This window comes from Rhagoletis zephyria, unplaced genomic scaffold (genome assembly GCF_001687245.7).
Source record: "Rhagoletis zephyria isolate East Lansing unplaced genomic scaffold, Rhagoletis_zephyria_1.1 Rzeph_scaffold_00349, whole genome shotgun sequence".
Taxonomy (NCBI): Eukaryota; Metazoa; Arthropoda; class Insecta; order Diptera; family Tephritidae; genus Rhagoletis; species Rhagoletis zephyria.
In genome coordinates, this window is record NW_016157433.1 from 235,375 (window position 1) to 262,696 (window position 27,322).

The following is a 27,322-nucleotide window of genomic DNA, read 5'->3' on the forward strand; positions in this document are numbered from 1 at the left end:
CACTGGTGCCTCGGTTAGCGCATTCTTCAGCGCCTCGAACGCTGTCTGATGCTCGTCGTTCCATTTCCACTTGTGGCCCTTCTTTAGCATGGACGTCAGCGCATGCGCCACTTTGGAAAAGTCGGGGACAAATCTTCGGTACCATGAAGCTATCCCTAGGAACCTGCGTAACTCCCTTATATTTGTCGGTGGTGTCAGCTCTTTGATAGCCGCGACCTTCTCAGGATCGGTGTGAATGCCCTTCTCGCTGACGACGTGACCCAGATACTTCAACTGCTTCTTGAAAAACTCGCATTTTTCTGGGTTGATCCTAAGATTCGCCTGCCTAAGCCGTCGGAAGACCTCCGAAAGATGTTGGACGTGCTCTTGCAGGGTTGCACTGATGACAATAATGTCATCCAGGTAGGCAAACGCATACGGCTCTAGCTCTGGACCGATAACTTGGTCTAACGCACGCTGGAATGTCGCGGGGGCGGAGTGGAGCCCAAACGGCATTACTCGCCATTGAAAAAGGCCACGCCCTGGCACTGTAAAAGCAGTGTACTGCTTGCTCTGCTCTTCCATTGGGATTTGCCAGTAACCGTTTTTCAGGTCTAGGCTGCTAATGTAACGCGCGCTTCGTAGTCGATCAAGGATATGTTGGATCTTCGGTAGGGGGTACGCGTCGGGCACTGAACGCTCGTTTAGCTGTCGGTAGTCGACGCAGAGTCTCCATTTGCCGGTCTTCTTCTTCGCCAACACTATTGGGGCGCTGTGCGGGCTGTGTGAGGGTTCAATACACCCTTTCTCGATAAGGTCGTCGATTTCCGCGTTGATGATTTCCTGCATCTTCGGGTTCTTCGGGCAATACCTCTGCTTGATCGGCCGGTCATCCTTCATGACGATCCGGTGAGTGGCAATATTTGAAACTCCAGACATCTTCTCAAATTTGCGTAACTCTGACATTAAGAACTCCCTCGCTTCGTCGGTTGTCGTGGCTTCTGTAGATATGGGGTTTGATTTGGGTTCATCGCATTTACCTGACCTTTCTGCACCTCCCTCGCGTATTGCCGTGAACGTTTCTACTCCTTGTGCGCAGCTCTCTTCTCGGAGTGTCACGTCTAAGTCTCCGCAACATAATCGGACCCCCGCTTTTGCCAGGTAATCGGTTCCAAGCACCACGTCATCCATCAAACCAGGCAGTACCAAAAGATCGCTTTCATGCGCCTGATTCGCCAGCTCCACTTGCGCCGTTATAGCCTTCAGCACCGTTCTGGATCTCCCATCTCCCATTACCACACGCGTGTTCACCTTCCTAACCTCTCCCACATCCAGTTTCTTAAACATGGCCTCGCTCAAGAAACTTCTTGTTGCGCCTGTATCAACTGCAGCTACTACGTCGACCTCGTTTACTCTAATCGCCGCCATAATTCGGCCATCCGACTGCCTTAGGACACTCTTTAGTTTGGGCGAGGCTGTTCTACCTGACGCCCCACTCCTCGCCGCAAATGGGACCTCGACCCGTTTCCCGATGCACTACGGCAGCACTCTCGAGTCGGGACATTGCATCGACCACAGGTCCAACAAAACTCTCTCCGTGCAGCTCTGCACTCTCTCGCAAAATGGCCATCTTCTCCGCAATGTCTACACGCAGTCCACGGATTAACGTACTCCGTCTGTGGTGTTGCCACACCGCTGTGTGGTTCAGGTCGGCGCTGTGTCCTCTCTGCTCTAGCCGTCTCGTCACTCCTAGGCAGTTCGCGCATGTGCTGATATCTCTCCGTGACCCGCGGAGTGGTTCGCGCTGCGGCTCTCTGTGGCTCTCTCACCGGGGGGATATTTTCCATATCTTCCGCCAAACTCACTAGCCCTTCTAGGGTGGTGAACTCGGATCGTTTGACGTACCATTGGAACTCGCTTCTAGAGTTTCTGTAGATACGCGTCAGCTTCTGCTCTGAGGTGTAGTTCGCGTGTCGCATCAAACTCTGAAGGGCCAACACATAGTCTTTAAATTTCTCGTTCGGTTGTTGGACGCGACGACGGATCTCATCGTCTAAGGTTTCGTGGTAGCGAGAGTTTAAGAAGAACCTTAGAAAGTCTCGTTTGAAGTCCTCCCATTGTCGCCAATTCCGGTTATTACTGCGGAACCATGTCAACGCCTTCTCCTTAAGTAGTTCTGGCATCGCTCGCGGTAACAAGTCACGATTCACCTCGTATACTTCCGCCAATTCTTCTACACGTTCGATGAAGCTGAGCGGGTCTCGGCCGCCGTCGTATTTGAAACCCCACTTACGGACTCGGTCCATGATGGTTGCCAGCGATGTTGTAGGATACGTTGCGTATGGCTGTGGTGTCTCAAACGCGTCAACGGGCATTGGTGACTGCATGACACTGGCTCCCTGGCTTCCACTTGGTGTTGCTGCGGTAACATTCAGCGCAGGCTTCGAGTGTTTCGCTTCTAGCTCTTCGAACCGCGTTTGGTAGTCTTCGTTGTTACTTTCTTCTTGTATAAATGAAGAGAAACGTCTTCGCAGCTCTTCGACTGTTCCTGTCTGTTCGAGGCCGAACTCTGCCATATAGGTCAGCAGCTCCTCTCGGTTGAGGTAATGTATCCACTTTCTCTTCACCATTGTTTTTTTTCACACTGTTTCTTCACTGGACCGCCTACTAGTAGTTCTTCGGGTGGTCACTGCACTTTGTGTCTCTCTCACTTGTGCCCTTATTGCTTCTTAAATTTGGGTCTTTCGGGTAGTCGCTGAACTCAGTGTCTCTATCACTTGTGTTCTCTCTTTTTTTTTTTCACTTCACTTTTTTTTCACGGCACTCTCCTTTATGTTTCGTTTCCTTTAGAGTCCCTGCTCGGGCGCCATTTGTAACGGACTTTCCTGAGTGCTGGGCGTAGCTCTCGGTTGTCCAGGGTCCTGTAAGGAGTAAACACCCTATCTCCTCAAGAAATTAGAACACACTCGCTTCTAGTTTACAGCCTCTTTATTCGCTATACTCTCGCTATATCTACTCTCTAAAGTATAGAACTAGAGTAGGTTTAAACCCTACAGCTAGCACCAGTCTCAGTGGTTAAAGCCCACTTCGAATATACAATAATAGTCTCGGAGGTTGATCCCTCTTCCACTACCCGTGTGACCCACGTTGCGACGCGTGCCACGTATGCCTAGCTAATGCCCAATGCTTGTTAGCACTGCTCCTTTTATACCATGTTTGTCCATCCGCAGACAGTTATCCTCATTACAATTGTTTGTGCTTTATACATTTTATGTAGGTATTGTATGTTGTAGGTATTTCTTATACTGTGCATACAAAGTAATAATTCAAAATATATTAGTGGATACATACATACGTACTAGTATAATCCGAATAGATGCAATTCAATAAGCTTATGTACATACATACGCATATATATAATAATTCAAAACATAAGTGTACATATATATATATTTGTACATGTGTGTATACAATTTCAAATCAACAATTCAGGGTAAATAGTACAAAGGATATATATGTATGTGTATATAAAGTTGTTGTGGGGCCCAGGGCCACAGGATCCGGGGTCCTCACAGTACAAGCTTTGCACATTGAGGTGAATTATCTTCAACCCAACCGCTTGTTTGCTTAAAATGCGCAACATGGTGTTAAGACACCCTTTGGAACTCGCCTGCTTATAGTCCAAAGTCAATATACAATATTTTAAATGCACTGCAGTTGGAATTTAACAAAACTGATAGTAAATTTAACCAGAAATATGTGGAAATAGAGTAAGTAACGCAGTAAAAGATAATCGCTGTTTTGGTGTATATTCCCGTCGCGAAAGGGGTGGATACCAGGTGGACTAGTGTGCTCCAGTTCTTTGAGTATATCCAGGGTGTATATTGCGAGCGGACTGTTGCCTAATGTGAAGTAAGCCTCCTCTGGTGAACACAGATGCAACTTTTTTCCGTTTTTTGAGATTAAGGGCTGACTTGAAAATCTGGTTATTATGCTTTGTTAGCGACTCGTTAATGAAGACAGGGGCTTCGGATTGTATGCCTGCATGAGTAAGCCGTAGTCCACTGTTGTTAGATCGTTTATAATTCGCCACAGTTTTTAGAAAATTTTTTCTATCCTCGGTTGCTTGAAACTTGACTATATTCGCAGGGTCAACAGGAGTGTCCCGATGTTTCCGCGCTCGGAAAATACCCCTTAATGGAGGTGGTTATAAATTCAGGAAAAACATAGATGGTGAAAGATACTCTGTAAGTTTTCACCTTCTTCGAGTGGGATCCCTAGTACTCTAGCATCACAGGCAGCCATAAGGCTATCATGCTTGGAGAGATTTTCTTTTAAAGTTGCTACCTCTGCCTCAAGGATACTAATTCGATCGCAGGTAGCTTCCAAACGGGTAACTCTATCATTTAATTTGGTTAGCTCACGCATAAAAGATTCTAACTTTTCTTCAAATTTGCGACAGAAAACCTCCATAATTCTGTTTTCGGACTCAAGGATTTGCTTTGCAAGCAGTTCGTTGAACTTTTCAAAGCGTAGATCCATACTGCGTATAATATTTGGTGATGAGCCACTGATTAGCTGAGGTTTTCTAGGTTCTCTATCGTTGGAAGCAGTCTCACCACGTCGTTTTCCGGCACCTCCAGCCATTTTAGTGGGATTATTGAAAAGAACGAGTTGGCACAGTTTACGACGCGAAGTTGTGACTTGCACAAAGTTTACCACAGGTGGCGCTATTGTGGCTATTGATGACACAAACCAGACAACTCGGAGAAAAGCTGGTGGCGAATAGCGGGAGACGTATAGGAGTTGTTGTTGATTAGGTACTTCGCCTCATTTGCATTCAGCAAGAACAAAACAATTTTGTGGACCACCTGACTTAATTTTCAATTTCGATGCTTAGAGCTGCCGGAACAGGAGACGAACAATGGACAATGATGTTTAGCACTTATATAGAAGATAACACGTACAATCGTGATTTATTATTCACTTAGAGCTTATATATTTAAACAGCAAAGTGGAACGAGAAACTTTATGTACTTCACATACCAGGGTTGCCAGCTATTTTGTTCTTTTTGGCCCCCCGGAGCTTTCGTTCGTGAATTCGAATATAGGCCCAAAAAAGGAAATAACTTAGCTAATATTCCCCGTCATAACACTGAATCAAAAAACTAATTATTAAATCTGCTTTAAGTATTTATTACCAAAATGTAAGAGGCTAAATACTAAATTAACGAACTTATACCTTAAAGGCCTTGAATGTAATTATAATATTCTTTCTTTTACTGAAACTTGGCTGGAACCTCACATTTTCAATTCAGAGATTCTTCCAAATAATTATCATATCTATAGACAAGATAGGGCGGACAGAATCGGCGGTGGCGTACTCTTCGCTGTAGACTCTTCAATACCATTTGAAGAAGTTAGTTTTCCAGACATTGATTCAGTATTCAAATGCATTCGTGTACATGCTGGAAAAGGGTCTATTTACTTAGCTCTGTGCTATATCCCTCGCCGATCTGACACATTGGTGTATTCACGACTCATCTCTTTACTGAAATCAATTAATTTACTGACTAAACCTTCTGATTCAATGGGTGATTGATTGTTGGGCGATTTTAATTAACCAAGCTTATCATGGAACATCATTGACAATGATATCGTACCTTTCGCGTCTAATGCGTGCAACAACGTATTTTTAGAGGAGATGGCTGCACTCTGCCTAACTCAGGTTAATGTACTTCACAATAACTTTGGTAAAGTATTAGATCTTGTTTATGTTGGCGATGCATCTAAGTCCGTTGTAAATAAGCGTGATCCACTAGTTTTGCCCGAAGATGTCTACCACCCTGCTATGGAGGTATCTTACGAAGTTATAAGTGATGGTCAAAATTGCAGTACCCAAGCATACGAACCAAATATTCGCTTTGATTTTTCGAAAGCCAACTTTAAAAAGCTTAACAAAGAACTGTCTATATTGTCGTGGCCTGTATATAAAGAAAATATTGAACAAAGCGTTGCACTTTTTAACTTTACATGAATTATTTGAAAAGCATCTGCCTAAACGCATGTATGTTGAAGAACAGACACAGTTATGGTTCACTAAAGAACTGAGAAATTTGAAAAACAGAAAGTCGCGTTATTTTAGATTGCACAAAAAAAAAACGGTTTACACTCATACTATGTAAAATACTCACTTTTGCGTCATAAGTTTTTTGAATTAAACAAAAAGTGTTATAAAGCTTACTTGTGTAAAATCAAACGGCGTATAATATATAACCCCAAATCATTTTATGACTTCGTAAACTCCAAGCGAAATGTACGTGGGTTTCCTTCCGCCATGAAGTATCAAAATACCGTCTCTAGTGATAATCAAACAATTTCTAACATGTTCGCTCAGTTTTTTAAATCCAATTATTTCATTAACTCACATGCTAACATTGACTATCCTTTTAAACTATGTCCAATGAACTCAATAAATATCCCAGTAATATCTCCCGATGATGTAGTAGTTTATCTGAAATCCTTAAAGCGGTCCTTCAGTTATGGTCCTGACCAGATCCCTACTTGAATTCTTATAAATTGTGCTGATTATCTCTATGAGCCGTTAACAGAGTTATTTAATTTGTCTCTTAAAGAGGGCGATTTTCCAACTATATGTAATACCATGTCCCCACCGGAGCTAACCACGTAGTTATGGCTACTGATTTGGTTATCCCGATAACCCACTTGATTTAGCGTAGTTTCGCCATATAAAAATGACAGCACTTAACCATTTCACTGAGATGGTTAAAAGCTAACCAACTCGAAACCACGTCGAGAGTCCGATACAACCCTGTGTTTTCCCGCCATCTGTGGGTCATTAGCGTTAAAATGTAAAGAATTCGTTCCCTACTAGTGTTTGGACTCAGCTAAAATCAGATTAGATTTACTCCGGTTTTTAAAAAAATTTGAAATCAAGTCCTCTACTCCGCTTAACTTCAAATCTATTCCGTTTTTTCATTCATGTTATGCCCCTCTTGGGGCCGTTTTTTGAGTGTTCTCCACCGGTTTCAGTAAAAAAATTGAAAGTTAACCAAATCTCACTGCTAAAAAGTAACTTTTTCATAGCAATGCGCCAATAAAGTAACTTCGTTAGTTTTTGATGTATGGCTGTACAAATTGGCGGATGCAGAACTTTACTTAAGTTGTTAAAAAATATATGTAAAATGAAATTTATATAAAGTAGAAAAGGTTTGCTTTTTTAAAAATTAAGTGTTAGATACGTTCTACTATATAGAAAATGCTAAAAATTACCTAAATTGTAACATATCCTTACATTGCCTCGCGTACTTATTTTGCATGAATAGAAAATATTTTAGTCAAACAATTAATGTCAGAAACAAAAATTCAATCTAATACGGAAATTTTGTTTTTGCTCCGATTTTTGCAGGAATTTAGTCCTGAATCGATTTTTGGAAGTCCGAACACTGTTCTTTACATTTGTACTGTTTTATAAACCTTAAACCGCAGTGTGTAAATTATTTGAAGCAATTATAACAAATCTGTTGACGCATTCTATCTCGTCTAGCATTTCATATAGTCAACATGGATTTTGCAAGGGCAAATCAACTTCTGCAAATTTACTTGAATTAACATCCTATATCTCAAAAGCAGTTACTGAAAGCAAAACTCTTGATGTTATATATACTGAATTCAGTAAAGCATTTGACAAAGTGTGCCACTCGTTGCTCATCTATAAACTTGATCTTCTTGGTCTTTCACCTAATTTTCTACGTTGGATGTCTTCATACCTCTATGATAGATCACAAAGGGTAATGTTTAAAAATACTATCTCTGACGTCGTTGATGTTACTTCAGGAGTCCTTCAAGGTAGCCACCTAGGCCCGGTTCTGTTCTTGCTTTTTATAAACGATATTTCTACAGATATACAATTTTCCAAAATTTTAATGTATGCAGATGATGTAAAGCTTTATAAATCGTACGTTTCAATTAAAGAAAGGTCTTTGCTACAATCAGACTTAAACAGCATGGATTACTGGTGTCAAGTCAATCTTATGCCTCTAAATCTTAAGAAATGTAAAGTAATGTGCTTCTCGCGAAGAGCTGTTCATCCCGCTTCTTATACAATAGGTAACCATAACCTGGAGCAGGTATACAATTTTGTGGACCTTGGTATTACAATGGATCCTAAGCTTAATTTTAATCTTCATATTAATGTGACAGTCAACAAGGCTAAAAGTGTACTTGCATTTGTGAAACGATGGTCAAAAGAATTTTGTGACCCTTATATCACTAAAACCCTGTTTACAACATTAGTTAGACCAATTCTGGAATACGGTTCGGTGGTTTGGAAGCCAAGATATCAAATTTACTCAGACAAGATAGAATCAATTCAAAAACAATTCCTACTTTTTGCTTTAAGAAATTTCCGTTGGGATTCTCAATATAACCTTCCACCTTATACGAGCCGATTAAAACTTATTAATCTTCCTACACTTTCCAGCCGCAGGAAAATGCTTGGTACAATTTTTATAGTTAAATTACTAACAGGCTCTATATCAAGTCCGCTTCTTCTGGGCGAAGTTAGCCTTAATGTTCCCTCCCGGGTATCAAGACACTTTTGTCCCCTATTTCTGAAAGCTTGTAAAACTAATTTTGAATTGCACGACCCACTCCGTTGCTTATGCCAGGATTTTAACTCTCATTCCAGCACGTTTGATATATCAGATCCGCTTTTCAGCATTAAGAAATCGATACTGTCCTCTCTCAATAAATGAATCATTAAAACAAAGACATAAAATCGGCTGATGAATACAGTTCTGTAGCTGAACAGTTTTAGATCTCGACACTTAACAAACTCCTGCCTATCGTAACTCAGCGCAAAAATTGAAAATACTGGTTCCGTACGTCATGCGGACCTCATGCGCCCCTCGTGCGGATGGGCGGGAATGGAGGGTAAAAACCGCTGGGATTACTATTATTATTATTATTAAATAACATTAGCGTGCACACGTCCGTATTGTTAAAGTAACTTACATTTAATAGCGTTTAATTAAAATAGCTTTAAAGCCTTTTACATATACATATACATACACTGTAATATTTTATTGCCTTTATATTTTGTTTGATTTGTGTATTTTTGAACCGACCGACATGGACCGCGAACAAATTTTCAGACTGACCGTTAACGAATTAAAAGAAGAATCGACGGGTTTGAATCTGTCAACGACTGGTCGGAAAGCGACATTACAAGACCGGTTGTGCGAAGATTTTTGCATGACCGTGGGTTATGACGATGGCTCTGCTGAAATAGCGATTCAATTCATACTGGGGTATCCTCACGCCCGTCCTTCACTCTTCGGGATATCGAAGGGTCGTTAAATCTTTTCAGTGGTTCAGGTCATCCGCCAGTTGAAGAGTGGCTCGAAGATTTCGAGGATAACGCAACTGCCGTGCAGTGGGACGACTTACAAAAATATATTTACAGCAAGCAATTCCTGAAAGGTGCAGCAAAGATTTTTGTTCGTAGCCAACGAGGCGTTGTGGATTGGGGTTCGTTAAAGCGATCTCTAATAGGAGAGTTTGGTACGGTAGCAGCATCAATCGACGTACAGCGAATGCTTCGAAACCGTAATAAGCGCCCGGCTGAAATTTATAGGGAATATATATACAGCTTAATGGAAATTGGCAATCCAATAAATTTAGATGATAGGAGCTTGATAAGAGTACTTTCTCGAGGGGATACCTTATAGCAAAGCCAACAGGTGCTACCTTTATCAAGCTAAGACCATTGCAGAATTAAAGGAGCAGAGCGTAATTTATGAGAAGGTTAGGCCAGAGCATCAACCCAGTTCTAAGTCATCTCAAAATTACCGCGAACTGAAAGACAAAGTTAATCATAACGCTCAGCAAAGCGGATTACGAAAGTGTTTTCAGTGTGGGGCTAGTGATCATTTGGCGCGAAATTGCCAACGAAAGCCAACATGTTTTGAGTGTGGTCAACCAGGACATCGTACTGCTGATTGTGCAAAGGGGCAAAGCAAGCCGAAACAAGGAAACGGAAGGGTAAACTTGCTAGGGGCAATACCGTGTATCAAGTCGGCAGGATGTGCAATTTTTAAGGATTTGCCGTGTAACGGCTATACGTTTTCAGCGTTGTTGGATACGGGGTGCGACTTGTGTTTGATGCGGTACGACGTGCTAATGATGCTGGGCAAGTTGTCTAACGAAAGACATGAGCTCAAAGGTATCGGCGACAGTGTATTACGCACATTAGGAAGTTTTGGTCTTGAACTAGAAGCTGATAAAGTAGTCTTAGATGTAGTGTTCCATGTAGTTAGGGAGCGCGACGTTATTTACAAAGCCATTATTGGTAATAATGTACTTAGGCAGATTGATCTAGTTGTGTCGGAAGATTATGTAGAGTTCAAGCAAAAGAGTAAGGCGGATATACCGTAAGCCGTTGAGCACCCAATTAGTAACGTAGAAAGCACAAATTAAGTCGTAATTTTCAAAGAGTTCGGAAACTTATGCTGGGCCGTGGATCGTTCGTCGGAGTACGCTTCTACAGTAGTTTTAGTAGGAAAAAAAAGATAGAAGCAAAAGGTTATGCTGCGATTATAGACGTTTAAATGAAAAGATTATGAAGGACCACTTTCCTATGCCTTTGATCGACGACGTTGTGGAAAAGCTACAGAGTGCACGTGTGTTCACTACTCTGGACTTGTTGAATGGATTTTTCCATGTACCCTTGGAAGCCGAATACACCTCGTTTGTAACCCACCAAGGCCAGTACGAGTTCCTATACGTTCCGTTTGACTTATGCAACTCGCCTGCTGTGTTCTCGCTTTACATGTTAGTTGTGTTCAGGGACTTACTAGAAAACGGTACGTTGGTTTCATACATGTATGATCTTATCATTCCCGCCTAGGGCACAAGATTTCAATTTGAGAATTAAGTGGAAAAAATATCAGTTTCTCAGAGTGAGCGTGGACTTCTAGGGTACATTGTCGAGGGCGGTACGATTAGGCCTTCGAAAGTGAAAACTGCTACGGTGGAGAGTTTCCCAACACCAACGGATCGTAAGAGTGTTCAGAGATTTTTAGAGTTGACATCATACTTTCGCCGTTTCATCGGAGGATATGCTGCGGTCGCTAAACCGTTGTCGGATCTTCTACGTCAAGGTGAAAAGTTCGTTTTCGGAGCAGAACAGGAAGTAGCATTTCGACAGTTATAAGCTGCATTAGCCAGTGCACCAGTACTGCGCTTGTATAACCCCCAGGCGGGTACCGAGGTGCATACCGATGCATCCAAGTATGGATACGGAGCGGTGTTGCTGCAAAGGGACAGCGAGGACCGGCAATTTCATCCGATACAGTACATAACCAGGAAAACTACGGAAGCGGAAGAGCGTTATCACTCACATGAACTAGAAGTCCTCGCGATCATCTGGGCGCTGAAGAAATGGCGCGTGTACCTACTTGGCATCCCGTTCAAAATAATAACAGATCGTAATGCGCTCACAATGGCAATGCGTAAAAAGGACGTGCCAGTGAGGATATCGCGGTGGGCTCTTTTTTCCTACAAGATTTTACCTACAAAATAGAATATCGTTCCTGTAGTAAAATGAGGCATGTAGATGCTCTTAGCAGAGTATCATGCATGTTGCTCAAGGATTCGCTAAAATTCAGACTGCAACAAGCACAGGCGGAGGACGAATGGGCGCGTGCTGTGATTACGATATTGGAAAAAGACAATTATGAAGACTTCTATTTGAAACATGGAATACTATACAAAGATCCCGTTAAGGAACTTTTGGTGGTGCCTAGTCAAATGGAGGAGGAGATAATACGAATCGCTCACAACCAGGGACATATTTCGGTGAAGCGAATGCAGAAAGCCGTAGAAAAGACATTCTTTATCCCGAAGTTGACGGCAAAGGTAATGAAGGTGGTAAGAAGTTGTATCGAGTGCATAATCACAGAAACGAAGGCCGGTAAGCCAGAAGGTTTCTTGGAACCTACATATGTATATGCAAGGAGGATCGACCACTTGTAGCCTACCATGTAGACCACGTAGGGCCGATGGAGGAAACCAGTAAGAGGTATGCTATGGGAGGTAGGCTATGTTTTTGTTGTAGTCGACGCGTTTTCGAAATTTGTATGGCTATATCCAACGCGTAGTAAGGGCGTGGACGAAGTAACCGACAAACTAAAAAAGCAATCTTCCATTTTCGGAAACCCTAAACGTATCATATCGGATAGAGGCGCGGCTTTCAGGTCAAACTCGTTCAAATTGTACTGCGAAAACGAGTAGATTCAGCATCTGATGATTGCCACGGGGGTACCGAGATTGAACGTTCAGGTGGAACGAATTCACCGAACAATTATGCCGATGCTGGCAAAGTTATGCTCGGAAACACCAATAAGTTGGTACAGATACCTGGATCAAGTGCAGCAGGCGTTAAATAACACGCCACCTCGAAGTACGAGGGTGTCACCTTTCAAACTATTAACCAGAGTCGAAAAGGCTGTACCAGATTTAAGAAAATTTCTAGAAAGTAAAGCAATGGGTGAATTAGATAGGGAAAAAGAAAATATGCGAAGAAAATCACAGGAGAATATAGAAAATACTCAGAAAGAAAACCGTAGGAATTTTGATGCTAAGAGAAAAGAAGCAACAAAGTATAAAGTGAACGAATTGGTAGCGATCAAGCGTACACAATTGGTAGCCATCAAGCGTACACAATTGCGAAGCTCACTTAGACTGAGGCCTAAATGTTTCGGACCATACAAAGTTACAAAAACACTACTTCACGACCGTTACGAAGTCGAGAAAATTGCCGAGGGGTAGGGTCCCAAGGGAACAACTACGGTCGCTGAGTTCATCAAAAAGTGGGAGCCATCGTTTGAGGCCAAGCGATAAGTCAGGTTGGCCGAATGTGGGATGTGGCGGACGATGCACGGTATGGACAACAATGCCATTAAGCAACCCTGACCACGCACAAGCAGAAGCAACACTGCGCAACAGATGAAGCGAACATAACTGACCGAACGAAGGGAAGGGACAATTACAAAACTTGACAAAACGGACCCTCACTCAAATACGCACACTCGGAGACAACGGACGCGATTTCACTTACGATTGCAAAGGCTGGAAAGCCTAGTTATTTCTAGAAGGCGCTAACCTTATAACCTAGTAAATTAAGAAAATGTGTAATGTGCACTTTGTAGTTTATTCGACAAATAAACGATATTAAACAGAATAACGTAAAAGCCATCGTGCATTAATACTATAGGTTTTAGCCCCGCATCCAGATACAGGTTCAGAATAATCAACTTTTACGGCGCAATTTTAAATTTGTTTCTCGTTTTTTAAGGATTTGTTCGTAATATCGTCGCTACCATGTCAAACTATCGAATGTGCAAATGGGTACTTTGCAGGAGAGCGAAGAAATTTGTAAAATATGTTGTTATAAGGAAAGGTGTGGGATTCGACACTTTGTTAAAGCCAGTATCCTCTGCTTCTAAGAAGACTCGAAATTTGACGATTTGCCAACTTCCTTATAATTTCCTTGTTCAACCTACCACTATCAAGTGCAGCTGATTTGCCACTATTTAAACTTGACAGCGTGGTTGTTATTGCCAATTCTATACATTCATTTGCTTTATTGTATACAGCGTTGCCGTTTTGATCCACATACTTCAAAAGTGATACGTGTTTGTGCAAATTTAGGTTTGTGTCTTCTAAGCGTACATCGAAAGTTTTGTATCAGAGAACCAATCTGAGTTTGGTGAACAGCCAAGACGTTTACGTCTTATGTAATTACAGCAGATGGCAGAATACACATAGCGCGCATAAATTTCTATAATAAAAACAGCATATTAGGGGCTGCTAATATATCTGTTTTAAATTATAGTTAAATCCTCATCAGAATTTTCTGTAGTTAAGTTTAACTAATGATTTAACTATACTTTAAAATAGGTAAGTTAACGGCCCTAATGAATTTTTTATTTATTACATGGTGTGACAAAACAAAAAAATATTAATATATTTAGCATAAATGAATATACATAACAAATCTGCATACTCAAGATGTTGAATACGCCCTCATATTTTTAAATAAGTATATCATTTAAGAAGAGATATTTTGCTGGAAAGCAACGATTATAAATTGTTAGTTTATCTTACAAAATTGCGGAGCAATATTACAGAGTATAGGGAAAAGTTTATTTTTTTGAATTTTTTATTTTGAATTACGTCTTGTCCGGCTATTTGGTTTACTATACAGGTATGCAGAACTATGAATTTAAAAAGTACACCAGGATTTAGTTGAAAAATCCGCCCTTTACCACTATCTTCTGTACATTTCCCAGTACTGCAAAGCTTTTGACTGCCATTCACCTGGGAGTGGCCAGAAGTGATTCGTGTGCTTACGGTACGTCCGAATATTTATATCCAAGAATCCTCTGGGTAGCGATCGAACACTCGTTTTGGAGCAAGCTAAAGTGGGATGGCGTAACACCCCGCCTGCTTTGGGTTTGGGTCCCACTACGTTAAAACCCTGCCCAATGAAAAAAATAATACATGCCTCGGATGATACCCCCTTCTTTTGAGGACGATCACCGAAAACGTAGAAAGGACTATGATTTGAGGGTATGCACCTGGAATATCCGAACCGTCAATCGGGAAGGTGCCTCTGTCCAGCTGGTTGATGTCCTAGGGAAAATAAAGGCTGAAATCACCGCCATCCATGAAATGCGTTGAACGGAGCGAGCGAAGTTAAGCGTGGAACCTTGCGACGTCCACTACAGTTGCTACGTGGTGGGAGAGAGACTCCGTCGGCGAGTACCGCCGTTCACTGTAGTGGACGAACTAGACATCCGCATCAAAGTGGGATTCTTCAACATCTCGTTCATATGTGCCAATGCCCCGATGGAAGAGAAGGACGAGGCATCCAAGGATCTCTTCTATGATCGCATAGAGCGTACACCCGCCTCGTTGCAGCAAAAAATGTGCAACAGTGCAAGGAAAGCTCAACGCGAAAAATGCAATCAAAACAGACGGCCAATTGATTCGCCACTCGACTCTCACACCTTCTGTGAGAGAGCACTCTTCAACCAACCGACAAACGCGAGCGGTGGAACCACATATCCCGCTCATTACTGGTACGATAAGGAGGTTCAAGAAGCTGCAGATAAAAAAGGGCCGCCTAAAGAACCACGCTGCGATCGGGCGCAACGCGAGCCATATGGAACCGTTGTAGGGACTGAAGAGGAAAGCTAGACGTATTTTCCGCAATAATAATAAGAGAGAGGTCGAAATACGTGAGTGCGAACAGTTTAAAATGCTGGCCGACAGAAAAAACACCCGAAAGTTTTATCAGAGAGTTGAGCGACTTACGTTTCAAGACTCCTGTAGGAATAACCATGGCGACCTAGTGACCGATGAACAGAACGTACTCAAATTATGGAGGGAACACTTTTCGACGGCAGCACTGAAAGAAGTGGAGAAGACGAACCCGAGGCCTAAGTCGATGACGATGGAGTCGATATCCCAGAAACTGACTATGACGAGGTACGAATAGCGATTATGCTGATGAAAAGTAACAAAGCTGCTAGAGCTGACGGCACTTGCCATCTATTTGTCGATTTCAAAGCCGCTTTCGACAGCACGGAAAGAAGTTGCTTTATGTCGTGATGTCTCAATTTTTAGCCCCGCGAAACTAATCAGGCTGTGTAAAATGATACCAGTCGAGGTTTCAGACAAGGTGACTCCCTTTCGTGTGATTTCTTAATCTGATTGTTGGAGAAGATAATAAGAGTCGCAGAACTGAACCGCTCAGGCACAAAACTTTATGACATCGACGTCTGTTACAAATAAGGGCTACGTCTGTTCTAAAAGTATTCCACGCGTGTCGCGATGGTGGAAGAGGAAGAACCACTGCGATGGAAAGACCAAGTAGATAAGGACTTGACTTCACTTAATAATAATAGTTTGGCGCTGACACATATGTTAGTGTTTGGCCGAGCTTCGCCTTCGAGAGAAACGACTTACGTACTGTCGGACTCGGCCGAAATCGCGTATTTTAAAATGTGATTAAAATCGAACTATTATGCATGCTTACATATCCCGTAATGCTTCAGTGTTGCAATATTTTGTGACCGGCGTTTCAAAACTCGTTTTTTTCTAACATCAACAAATCTAAAAACTGGGTTGATGGTGAACTAATTCGAAAATATAAATTAGGTGGGATGGAGAAACCAGTTGAATCATATGAAAAAGGCTGAACTCTAGTGAAAGCTTATATTGAAGAGCGAGCTCACCGGGATGACAATGCTTTGAGGAAATCGCCAACGGCTCTGATGCTGATTCTAGTTTTTGTAGTGTAACGCATGTTACAGAGTTATAAAGAAAAATTTTGCAATTTTTGCTTCTCTTGAAGAGCGAGCTCACCAGGATGGCAATGGAAATCGCCAACGGCTCTAATGCTGATGCGCAAGGTATTGTAAATGAAAAACCATTTTTTCTCATTCGATAGTTTGACATGGTAGCGACGGTATCTCTAAATAAAATTAACGTAGTATGAATGATGAAAATTTAAAAAAAAAAAATCTAAGAAATAGTCAGGATTTAAGCGCGATTTTCGGTATTTCTCTCGTTTTTTTTTAAGACTTTCGTAAAATCTCAAAATGTAAAGGTCGGATCGAAAAATGGTCTCGTCCAACGTGTTCAGCGACCTTGAAAACATAAAGTACGACATTAAGTGATTTCGTGTGCGCACGGAATGAAGGAAGAGTAATTTTAAGCACTTAAGTCGAAGCACAGTGAGAGAATAACAAAAAAGCTGACCATATATGGTAAGAATTAACCTAGAGGCTTCAAATTTGGAACACAAGCTTATTTAGTGAATATTAGTATAAGTTGTTAATATAAACCTAATCCGCCCACAATGATAAATAGAACCTTCCACTTAAGCTTAAATTAAAGCTAGAACTCTCGACTACTGTCTCTGAAAATACCATCCCTGCACTTTAATCTGATGTTCACATATACTCGTAGGCAGTAGTCGAGAGTTCTAGCTTTAATTTAAGCCTAAGTGAAAGGTTTTATCTCTCTGTTCTGCCCAATCTACAAGAAAGGTGACCCCGCCATTCGCGCCAACTACCGCGGGATCAGCCTTGTAAGCATAGGTTACAAGGTCTCATCGTAAACCGCAAATACACCATAGACCAGGTATTCACAATACGCCAAATCGACACTCACCACCTATTTGTCGACTAAAAACCGCGAAGTCTGCTCTGCCTTTTCCGAGTTGGATAAGGAAGTGGTAAACGAGGACAAGACGAAGTATCTCCTGTCATCAAACAAACAGTCACCGCATTCGCGGCTTGGCACCCACGTCACTGTTGACAGTTACAATTTCGAGAAAGTAGAGAATTTCGTTTACTTGGGAACCAGCATTAACACCGATAATAATGTCAGCATGGAAATCCAACGCAGAATCACTCTTGCCAACAAGTGCTACTTTGGACTGAGTAGGCAATTCAGGAGTAAAGTTCTCTCTCGACGTACGAAAACTACGCTCTATAAGTCACTCATCATGCCCATGCTGGTATATGGCGCAGAAGAATGGACAATGACATCAGATGAGTGTTCGAGAGAAAGATTTTGGGGAAGATTTACGGGCTTGGCCGTGTCGTTCGAATGGACACCGACGCTCCAGGTCTGAAAGTATTCAACTCGGAACCCGCTGGTGGTAGCAGAAGAAGAGGGAGGCCCCCACTGCGATGGAAAGTTCAGGTGGAGAGGGACTTGGCGTTTCCAATTGGCACAGAAGAGAAACGACTGGCGTGCTTTGCTGAACTCGGCCAAAATCGCTTAGGCGGTTACAGGTCCAAATAAGAAGAAGAAGAAGAGAAAGGTTTTATCTTCCATTTTCTTCATTGGCAGAGCTTCTGAAAATATTGCAAAAAAACGCTTGTTTTTATACTTTGACCTCGTTTTTTCTCAAAATCTGGACCTGATGGAACTTTATACTTGCGGATTCGTAATCAGCACAAAAGTCTATTAACAGCTTTAACATTTGCCGTACCAAAATCAGTGTTGCCCTGTGTATGCTTTCCACACAACACAATGAGCACTGTTACTATTTTATCGCGCTATTCAATCGTGAATTACAACAGATCTTGGACGAATCTGGTTGCTTCCTTTTTAAATTCTTGAAGTACGTTGTTTTTGCTATTATCTTCAAAGTGAAGAACAGCCCGATCTACCGCGAGCATAACTTTTCCAACAATCAAATACAAAAATATTCTTATATTTTTTTAGAGAGGTTTTACAATTATTTTTTAGATATATTTACTTGTGTCAAAAATTTTAACTTAATGACCTAGATTAATTAAGATACCGTCAGAAATGCTCTCTATATCTCAAAAAATAATTAAGTGTTTTAACCACTATTTTAAAATCAAATTTCCGAAGCACAATTTAGGACCAATGAGAAAAGCAGCACAAACTTTAGTGCGCATAGCAAGTTCAAACTGCTCTAGTGAAGAAGATACAAAAAAGGGTGCCTTATACTTTTCATCCACTACGCAATGGACCTTCTCTTGACAAACTACCATGTTTTGGAACAGTCGGACAACTTTGATTTTTGGAATATTGGCCTGTTTTTTCGTAATTTCTCCCACTGGTCGGAGGCGCAAAACGTCCACGCGAAGACCTCTAAATTTTAATATTTTTGTCCCACATTTTCAGGGGATAGTTTTTAGCCATAATTGAAACTAAAACGTCAATAGCGTAAAAAAAGCACTTTCATCTTTTTCTGGTCAGTCTAGTATTTATATTACACATGAAGTATATAAAATCACAGTTTTCTCGAAGAGTTACGAAGATACGATTTTAATTTTGATCGGAGATGATTACTGAAACATCGACTTTTGATATTCTGCAACGATATTGTGGGTGGTTTTCATGTTGGATTAAAAAACTTTCTACACTACCGTGCTATGTACATATGTATATATATACATATCTACATATCGCTAGCTTAGAGTTGCTACGTTCCAATTTAAAAATTGTACAGGAAAAGGAAAGAAACTTCTTGTAGCCATTCTCTTCAAGTATTTCGCAAAACTTTGAATATAAAATTTTACCTGTTTAAGGCAAAGTAAAACTCCATACGAATCAGGGTGATTTGATTTTTATTAAAAGATTTCGCACTATTTTAACCTTACCGAATTTTCGGAGCTTTTTTTGGGCTTAGCAAATTTTCCTTCCATTGAATATAAACGAGAAAACATTAAACCGGAACCGTTACCCTTTCCGAAGCGATGTATTGTTAATTTCTCTAGCCTCCTGTTTCAAAATATGAGTTTTCATAAAAGGTGGACTTAGCAACTTTTCACTCTAAGCTTGCGATATGTATAAAGAATTGAAACCCTTCTTTTTTATTTAATTGAATAGTGTGAATTGATCCGAGAAGTCGAAATGGGCCCGTTCAAACATACAGTTGATGATGGTCTGGACATTCGTAAAGCTGCATTTGAATGTATGTATACTTTGTTAGAACAAGGACTTGATCGAGTTGATGTCAAACAATTTCTGGGACACGTACAAGCTGGCTTATGTGATCACTATGACATAAAAATGTTGACATATTTAATGACAGCTCGCTTGGCAGTTTCATGTCCAGATGCAGTTTTACAACGTGAGTTTATTGCAGTAATAAACAAGTTAACTACTGAAAATATCAACCATTTTGTATTTAGAACTTGACCAGTTTATACAACAATTGCGTGAAACGTGTACTTATAAAGTAAAGGCAAATTCTGTTAAACAAGAACATGAGAAACAGGATGAACTTAAAAGGTCTGCATTGAGAGCTGTATCTGCCTTATCGCAAATTCCTAGTGCAGGTGAAATCAATATTTGATATATTAGTAATACACTATGCCTATTTAATAGCAATTTCGAGTTTACGAACACAAGGCCAATATTTCAGTGAACTGAAGAGTAACTGAAGGCATAAATGTTGCGTTATCTCGGAACCTGTTCAAACAGCTCAGATTTGTATGTTATTTCTTTACAAAAAAGGTAATTCAAAGTTCTAGAACCTATGTATGTACCGGGTGGCGAATTTTAAATGTCTGTTTTTAAAAATAGCGTAGCTTTGATGTTTTTGATTTGTATTATTATATTTTATAAAATCTTCATATCGGACACCAAACTTGGTGTCACAGTTTCGATTGGCTTATTTTTTTTTGGGTTCTATACATGAAATAAGCTAACACATATTCGAGAATTCTTTTTTTTTTCTTCGGAGATATGATCTGTCAAAGTTTGGATTTTTTCATGATTCTAACCAATCAAGTACTTCTTCAAATCGTTATATCTCAAGCTCTATAATATTTCTATATATAATATCGCCATGATTGTTCTAAAGCTAACTTACCCATAAACAGTTGAACTTTTTGAAGTTGACTTGCATAGTGAAGATCAATAAATTAGGAATTTGAAATTACACCATCGTAATCTTTGTTTAATTCTCTATAAAAAACATGTTTAAAAAAATGGGTGCTTTTCATTTTAAAAACAATTTTTTATGACGATTTTGTGATAGTCAACAGTTTATTGTAATTTGTTTTCAAAAACTTAGACTGAGATATGTTTGGAAAGGTTGTAACGGCAACCAATTGAAGATGAACATATATATATATATATTTTTTTTTTTTCGTACATATATGTGGGTATATGCATGAACGTGTGTATATATATATATATGGAGATTAGGTCCATTCTTTTGCAACCGAGCTACAAAAGAACACTCGCTTAAATGACGAAATACGCGCAAAGCAACAACACAAACTCGGCTATTTATCCGAGTTCAGCCAGGTCGGTTAAAAAATACGCGACCTGAAGAGTAGAGTTGTTAAGTGAAAAAACTGTTCTATTGTGCATTGTTAATGGGAAAGTGGAGAGGGAAATTTTTGTTTTCGTATATACATGATTTATATTTTAAATAAGTATATATATTACGCAAATACCTCGCATAATTACTAATTTCTATTGTTTTTTGTGTCTAAATCCCGTTGAACTAATCACGTGTTTCTTGCCAGCTTCCAGCAGGGTTGCTTAACTACCTAAAAGGAAATTTTACCCGAGTTGAGCATTCTTTTGTCGCTCGCTTACAAAAATAGTAAGTGCGCTTGGGCCACACTGTAGAAGTGAAACTTACGTTACTTGTCTATCTATACATACACACATCTGCTTTTGCTTAAGGTTATATTTTTTCGCTTTTTTCTATCAATGTAGATCAGTGTCCGCCAAACACTTTCCTGGGAAACGAACTATATTCGGCCTTTCACATGTACACAATCGGCTTCTTACACGTACACAATCCGAACGTCAACAGAAAGAGTAGCAGAGCAACAAATTTTATTTAGTTGCATGCAAACAATAGGCGAAGCAGGTTGATGACGCATTTCCGTGCATTACCACCAACACATTCTCATTTTTTATTTCATAACTAATACATTCTCATTTTAAGACTTCTCTTTTTGGCGGACACTGATGTAGATCCCTACCTTTACCACTGTTCGTTTTAATAACATTCATGTTATTCTGCTTTTTCATTATCTTCATTTTTATCTTTATACTCTACCGATAACAAAATCGATGACAAATTCGATAAAAATTTCAATAGCAACATCGATAATACCATTGGTAGCTAAATCGATAAATATCGATAATAAGATCGATAAATATCGATAACAAAATCGATAAATATCGATAACAAAATCGATAAATGTCGATGACAAAATCGGATAAATATCGATAACAAAATCGATTACAAAATTGATAAATATCGCTAGCAAAGTCGATAAATATCGATAACAAAATGGATAAGAATCGATAACAAAATCGATGAATATCGATAACAAAATCGGTAAATATCGATAAAAGTATCGATTATTTTATCGATTAGTCTCGAGAATCCCGAAAATCTCTAAGATCCCAAAATAGTTCCCAGATTGAGTCTCTGTGTCTCTCTCTATATCCTTTCCGCTTTAATTACCTCTATTTTAATCTTTCTTCCCCTATCTTCATATTTGCTTTTATCGGTTTCCTCACCATCCTCTTTGTCTTTACTTTTATGTTCATGATTTTTTTCAGCTACATATTCTCCTTCACATTTGCCCTTATATATATAAGTAAAGTGTTTAAATTTACCTTGGTCCTCGTTTGTGCCTTTATCTTCACGCATCTTTGTTTTTGTTTTTATTTTTACCTTTGCCTCTATCGTTTTCTCCATTTATGTAAGTAGTCTTTTTTACTTTAATTTTTGTATTGTTCTTTTTCTAAGTGTTATTGTTTAACCTTTTATTAGCAAATTTTTGTTAAATTAATACCATACACTCCAGGAGCACTTGTTTCAGCCCCAATCATTTCCGTTGCATCATTTCCGTTGCATACACACAATAAGTACTTATTTCAGCCCCAACCATTTCCGTTGCACCATTTCTGCGTGCGATTTCCGCTGAATTTGCCAATTTCCTCCCAACCAACCATCCGCCGCTAAAGAAGTTTCACTTCAAAAATGCAGCTGTACTAAGTCGAAGTAAACAAAAAAAAAAAATAACCATTTTCGAACCACTCCATAGGAGCCACGGTGAAATTCGCCCTAGTGATAACAGTAGACATATCAAATGTAAACAAAGTGAAAACTTTCCAATCGCATAAAGACATAAAGTCCAAAGTCAAAATAGCGGGTGCGATGCAACTGGTTCGATGTCGTGATATGCGATCTTGCTATTGGCCGAATGTATGTGTTTGTAAACAAAAGGATAACCGCGAATCACCGTAACAAAACAAAGGCTGAGAAAAATGTTTAAATATCGAGCTGAAGCCTAAATCGAGATTCTTTTGAGAAAGTCAGTGCTGAAAGTCAGAATTGCTCGAGCGCGAACTATTTTTAACCGCCGAAACGAATTCAATAAAGTTTTCAAGTAAATATAAAGTTGTTGAGTGCCAAAGAATAAAAATTAAATATTTGTTAAACGGATATCCGGGCCGCTCTAACCAAATTTTAAACGACACCAACGACAACGTTAATCGTTCTCGCCAGTGAAGCAGACGCTCGCGTCAACTACCGGCGACTAGGCAAGATCGCAGATCAGGCAACATTACCGCATCACGGAAAATAAAAGCACACGCGTAAATATAATTCACCCACTCCACCGCACTAACATCGACGTTTTACAAGAACGCCAGCGTCACTATCAAACGGCGTTTCCAGCCGCACACCTGATTTATTACAGGCTTTCTTTCTTTCTTTCCTTTCTTGCACTTCTATTGTTTTTTGTGTCATTATACCACTTTTTTTGCCTTTAAGATAGTTTTTATTTCATCACCTTTTTATATTTTTATTTTTTTGCATTAAGTTGTTTTAAGCTTAGTCTAATTTTCACCACATTATTGACACTGCATTTATCTTTGATTTCTGGTTTAACCTTGATGTCATCACCTTTATATTTTACACTGAGCTCCTTTTGCAATTCAATTCTTTTGAACAATTACAGTCAATTTCTCATTTGCTACTATTTTTCCTCGATAATAGTAATTTACACATTATTTTTGTATTAATTGTCACATTTAGTTTTGCTCTGTGAAGTTCTTTTGTATTTTCTTGCATTATTCAAAGTTTTTTTTACCCGCGCCGGTACATTAATACAGATTTACATACATACGTGCAAACCCTTTCGATTTGCTATCGCGACGTGAACTGAAAGGGAGAGTGAAACAGGTGGCATACGTGCCCCAGGAATGGAATTTCAGAATTTCAAAATGTGCCAAATAGTCTTCAAAAATAGTGCCACAAGATGAAAGTGCCACAAAATTAAATTTTTTTAATTAAATATTTTTAGAAATTATATTTTTAAAATACACTGAAGTAATATAATAATTATTAATTACCCAAATTATTACAGTAAATCACTTTTGTGAAGGATTCCTTAGACATATACATAAATTCATAGTAAAATTACACATAATTCCAATTACGGAGGGGAAATACACCGAAATATAGGTATTATGACCTTTTTGCACACATATATGTAATACATACCTGTGTTCGTATGGAAAAGTAGCTTATGTCGAAAGGCCGGCTTTAGTATAATGCTACATTCCCTTTATTTTTTAAACGACAAGGAATTTTTTGATGGGACTTAAAAAGAATATTGACTTGCTAGTATCGGAACTATTTCTTGCACGTTTAGTTGCTAAAACGGCTTAGCGCCCGTAAGTCATTCGCAATCGTATGCTCCGAATGCCGATTTATACTAAAGCCAGCCTTTCGACATAAGCTACTTTTCCATACGAACACAGTTATGTACATATATGCGAAATAATGGCAGTGAGACATTTTGCCCAGTTTCACCTATTCTGTTCATTATCGATTGCTTTTATATATCGATTGCCTTTATATAAAAGTCTAATTCATAATTTAATAAACACAATATATTTACCATAATCGTCCTTTCACACTTTGAACAAAAATTATAAAAAATCAGCAGGTTTTCCCAACAACAAACTATGAATTCAGAATTTTTACGTATGACACCGTAATGTATGACACCGTCAGAAAAAAATAAAAAAATCATCGGGATATTGCAGAAACTTGCACTTTTATTTAATGGAATATAAAACTGCAAACTTAGAATCTTTCTAAAAATTCTGAATTAAAAGCTTGTTGTCGCGTAAACTTACTTTTCGTACTGCGTATTCACAATAGATTTCAGCGGTTTGTAAATATTTCCCACGGCCCTTATTTTACTCTTTAGTGCTTTTAATTTTCACTTTTTAATCATATTCAACAAATTTTATTGGGCTCGAGGCCGTTTTTTAGTGAAAACTTATTGTGATAGCTATTTCGGAAATCATCACATTTCCTCATCAGACTTCTTTCAGTAGGATTGGAACCGACGATCCCACTGACTCAGCCAGTTGTCTACGCACTGTGCTAAGGTCGCGTTGTTAATTCTTGTTGCTTATTTCCACTATTTCACTTGTTAAGCCAACTAAAATCAAGCGCAGCTTTCCGCTGCAATTCACTTGATCATGTGATTGTTGGTGTTGGTGGTTTTTGTTAATATTTCTATTATTAGAATGTTTCACTTTTTAGGTGTGCTCGTCCTTAAGTTATTTGTTTTTTTTGTTATTTAATGGCTTTATAACAATTATATTCAACAATTTTTATTGAGCCCGAGGCCCTTTTTTAGTGAAGACTTACTGTGGAAAAGCAACAATAATTTGAAAAAATGGTAGAAGTGATAGCTATTTCGGAAATCACCACATTTCCTCATCAGACTTCTTTCAGTAGGATTCGAACCGACGATCCCACTGACTCAGCCAGTTGCCTATGCACCGTGCTAAGACGCCTTGTAAATTATCGTTTGCTTATTTCCACTATTTTCATTTTTGTTATGCCAACACAATCAAGCGCAGCTATTCCGCTGCAATTCACTTGATCATGTGGTTGTTGGTTTTGTTGGTTTGTGCTAATAATTCTATTTTTAGAATGCTTAACTTTTAGGTGTGCTCGTCCTTAAGTTATTTGTTTTTTTTAATTTTTTGGCCTTTTAACAATTATATTCAACAATTTTATAATGAGCTCGAATGCCGTGTTTTAGTGAAAACTTATTGTGGAAAAGCAACAATAATTTGAAAAAATGTTAGAAGTGATAGCTATTTCGGAAATCACCACATTTCCTCATCAGACTTCTTTCAGTAGGATTCGAACCGACGATCCCACTGACTCAGCCAGTTGCCTATGCACCGTGCTAAGTACGCCTTGTAAATTATCGTTTGCTTTTTTCCACTATTTTCATTTTTGTTATGCCAACACAAATCAAGCCCAGCTTTCCGCTGCAATTCACTTGATCATGTGGTTGTTGGTTTTGTTGGTTTTTGTTAATAATTCTATTTTAGAATGCTTAACTTTTAGGGGGGCTCATCCTTAAGTTATTTGTTTTTGTTATTTTATGGCCTTATAACAATTATATTCAACAATTTTTATTGAGCTTGAGGCCGTTTTTAATGAAAAACTTATTGTGGAAAAGCAACAATAATTTGAAAAAAATGGTAGAAGTGATAGCTATTTCGGAAATCACCACATTTCCTCATCAGACTTCTTTCAGTAGGATTCGAACCGACGATCCCATTGACTCAGCCAGTTGCCTACGCACTGTGCTAAGTTTGCCTGTAAATTATCGTTCCTTTTTTCCCACTTTTTCATTTGTTAAGCCAACACAATTAAGCGCAGCTATTCCGCTGCGATTCACACTTGATCATGTGGTTGTTGGTTTTGTTGGTTTTTGTTAATAATTCTATTTTAGAATGCTTAACTTTTAGGGGGGCTCATCCTTAAGTTATTTGTTTTTGTTATTTTATGGCCTTATAACAATTATATTCAACAATTTTTATTGAGCTTGAGGCCGTTTTTAATGAAAAACTTATTGTGGAAAAGCAACAATAATTTGAAAAAAATGGTAGAAGTGATAGCTATTTCGGAAATCACCACATTTCCTCATCAGACTTCTTTCAGTAGGATTCGAACCGACGATCCCATTGACTCAGCCAGTTGCCTACGCACTGTGCTAAGTTCGCTTTGTAAATTATCGTTCCTTTTTTCCCACTTTTTCATTTGTTAAGGCAACACAATCAAGCGCAGCTATTCCTCTGCGATTCACACTTGATCATGTGGTTGTTGGTTTTGTTGGTTTATGTTAATAATTCTATTTGTAAAATGTGTAACTTTTGGGTGTGCTCGTCCTAAGTTATTTGTTTTTTGTTATTTAAAGGCCTTATAACAATTATATTCAACAATTTTTATTGAGCTTGAGGCCGTTTTTAATGAAAAACTTATTGTGGAAAAGCAACAATAATTTGAAAAAAATGGTAGAAGTGATAGCTATTTCGGAAATCACCACATTTCCTCATCAGACTTCTTTCAGTAGGATTCGAACCGACGATCCCACTGACTCAGCCAGTTGCCTACGCACTGTGCTAAGTTCGCCTTGTAAATTATCGTTGCTTTTTTCACACTTTTTCATTTGTTAAGCCAACACAATCAAGCGCAGCTATTCCGCTGCGATTCACGCTTGATGATGTGGTTGTTAGTTTTGTTGGTTTTTGTTAATAATTCTATTTTTAAAATGTTTAACTTTAAGGTGTGCTCGTCCTTAGGTTATTTGTTTTTGTTATTTTATGGCTTTATAACAATTACATTCAACAATTGTTATTGAGCTTGAGGCCGTTTTTAATGAAAAACTTATTGTGGAAA

General features: G+C 39.2%; 2 protein-coding genes across 3 annotated transcripts in view; one reads left to right on the forward strand and one right to left on the reverse strand.

Moving 5' to 3' along the window:
- Cand1 (Cullin-associated and neddylation-dissociated 1) overlaps positions 1-27,322 on the forward strand; it is a 252,443-nt gene that overhangs the window by 193,590 nt on the left and 31,531 nt on the right. Inside the window, exons 6-7 of one of the 2 annotated variants that reach the window (XM_017610847.1) lie at positions 19,447-19,690; positions 19,752-19,898. In XM_017610847.1, coding sequence (XP_017466336.1) covers positions 19,447-19,690; positions 19,752-19,898 — 391 coding nt within the window. The remainder of the gene's footprint in view (positions 1-19,446; positions 19,691-19,751; positions 19,899-27,322) is intronic. The other variant, XM_017610848.1, reaches the window with a different exon arrangement.
- LOC108359149 (uncharacterized) lies at positions 8-3,443 on the reverse strand. Its single transcript, XM_017610851.1, has 2 exons — positions 1,578-3,443; positions 8-1,451 (listed from the first exon to the last, which is right to left on the reverse strand). The coding sequence occupies exons 1-2, from the start codon at positions 2,607-2,609 to the stop codon at positions 1,440-1,442; spliced, it is 1,044 nt and encodes a 347-aa protein (XP_017466340.1). The 5' UTR covers positions 2,610-3,443; the 3' UTR covers positions 8-1,439.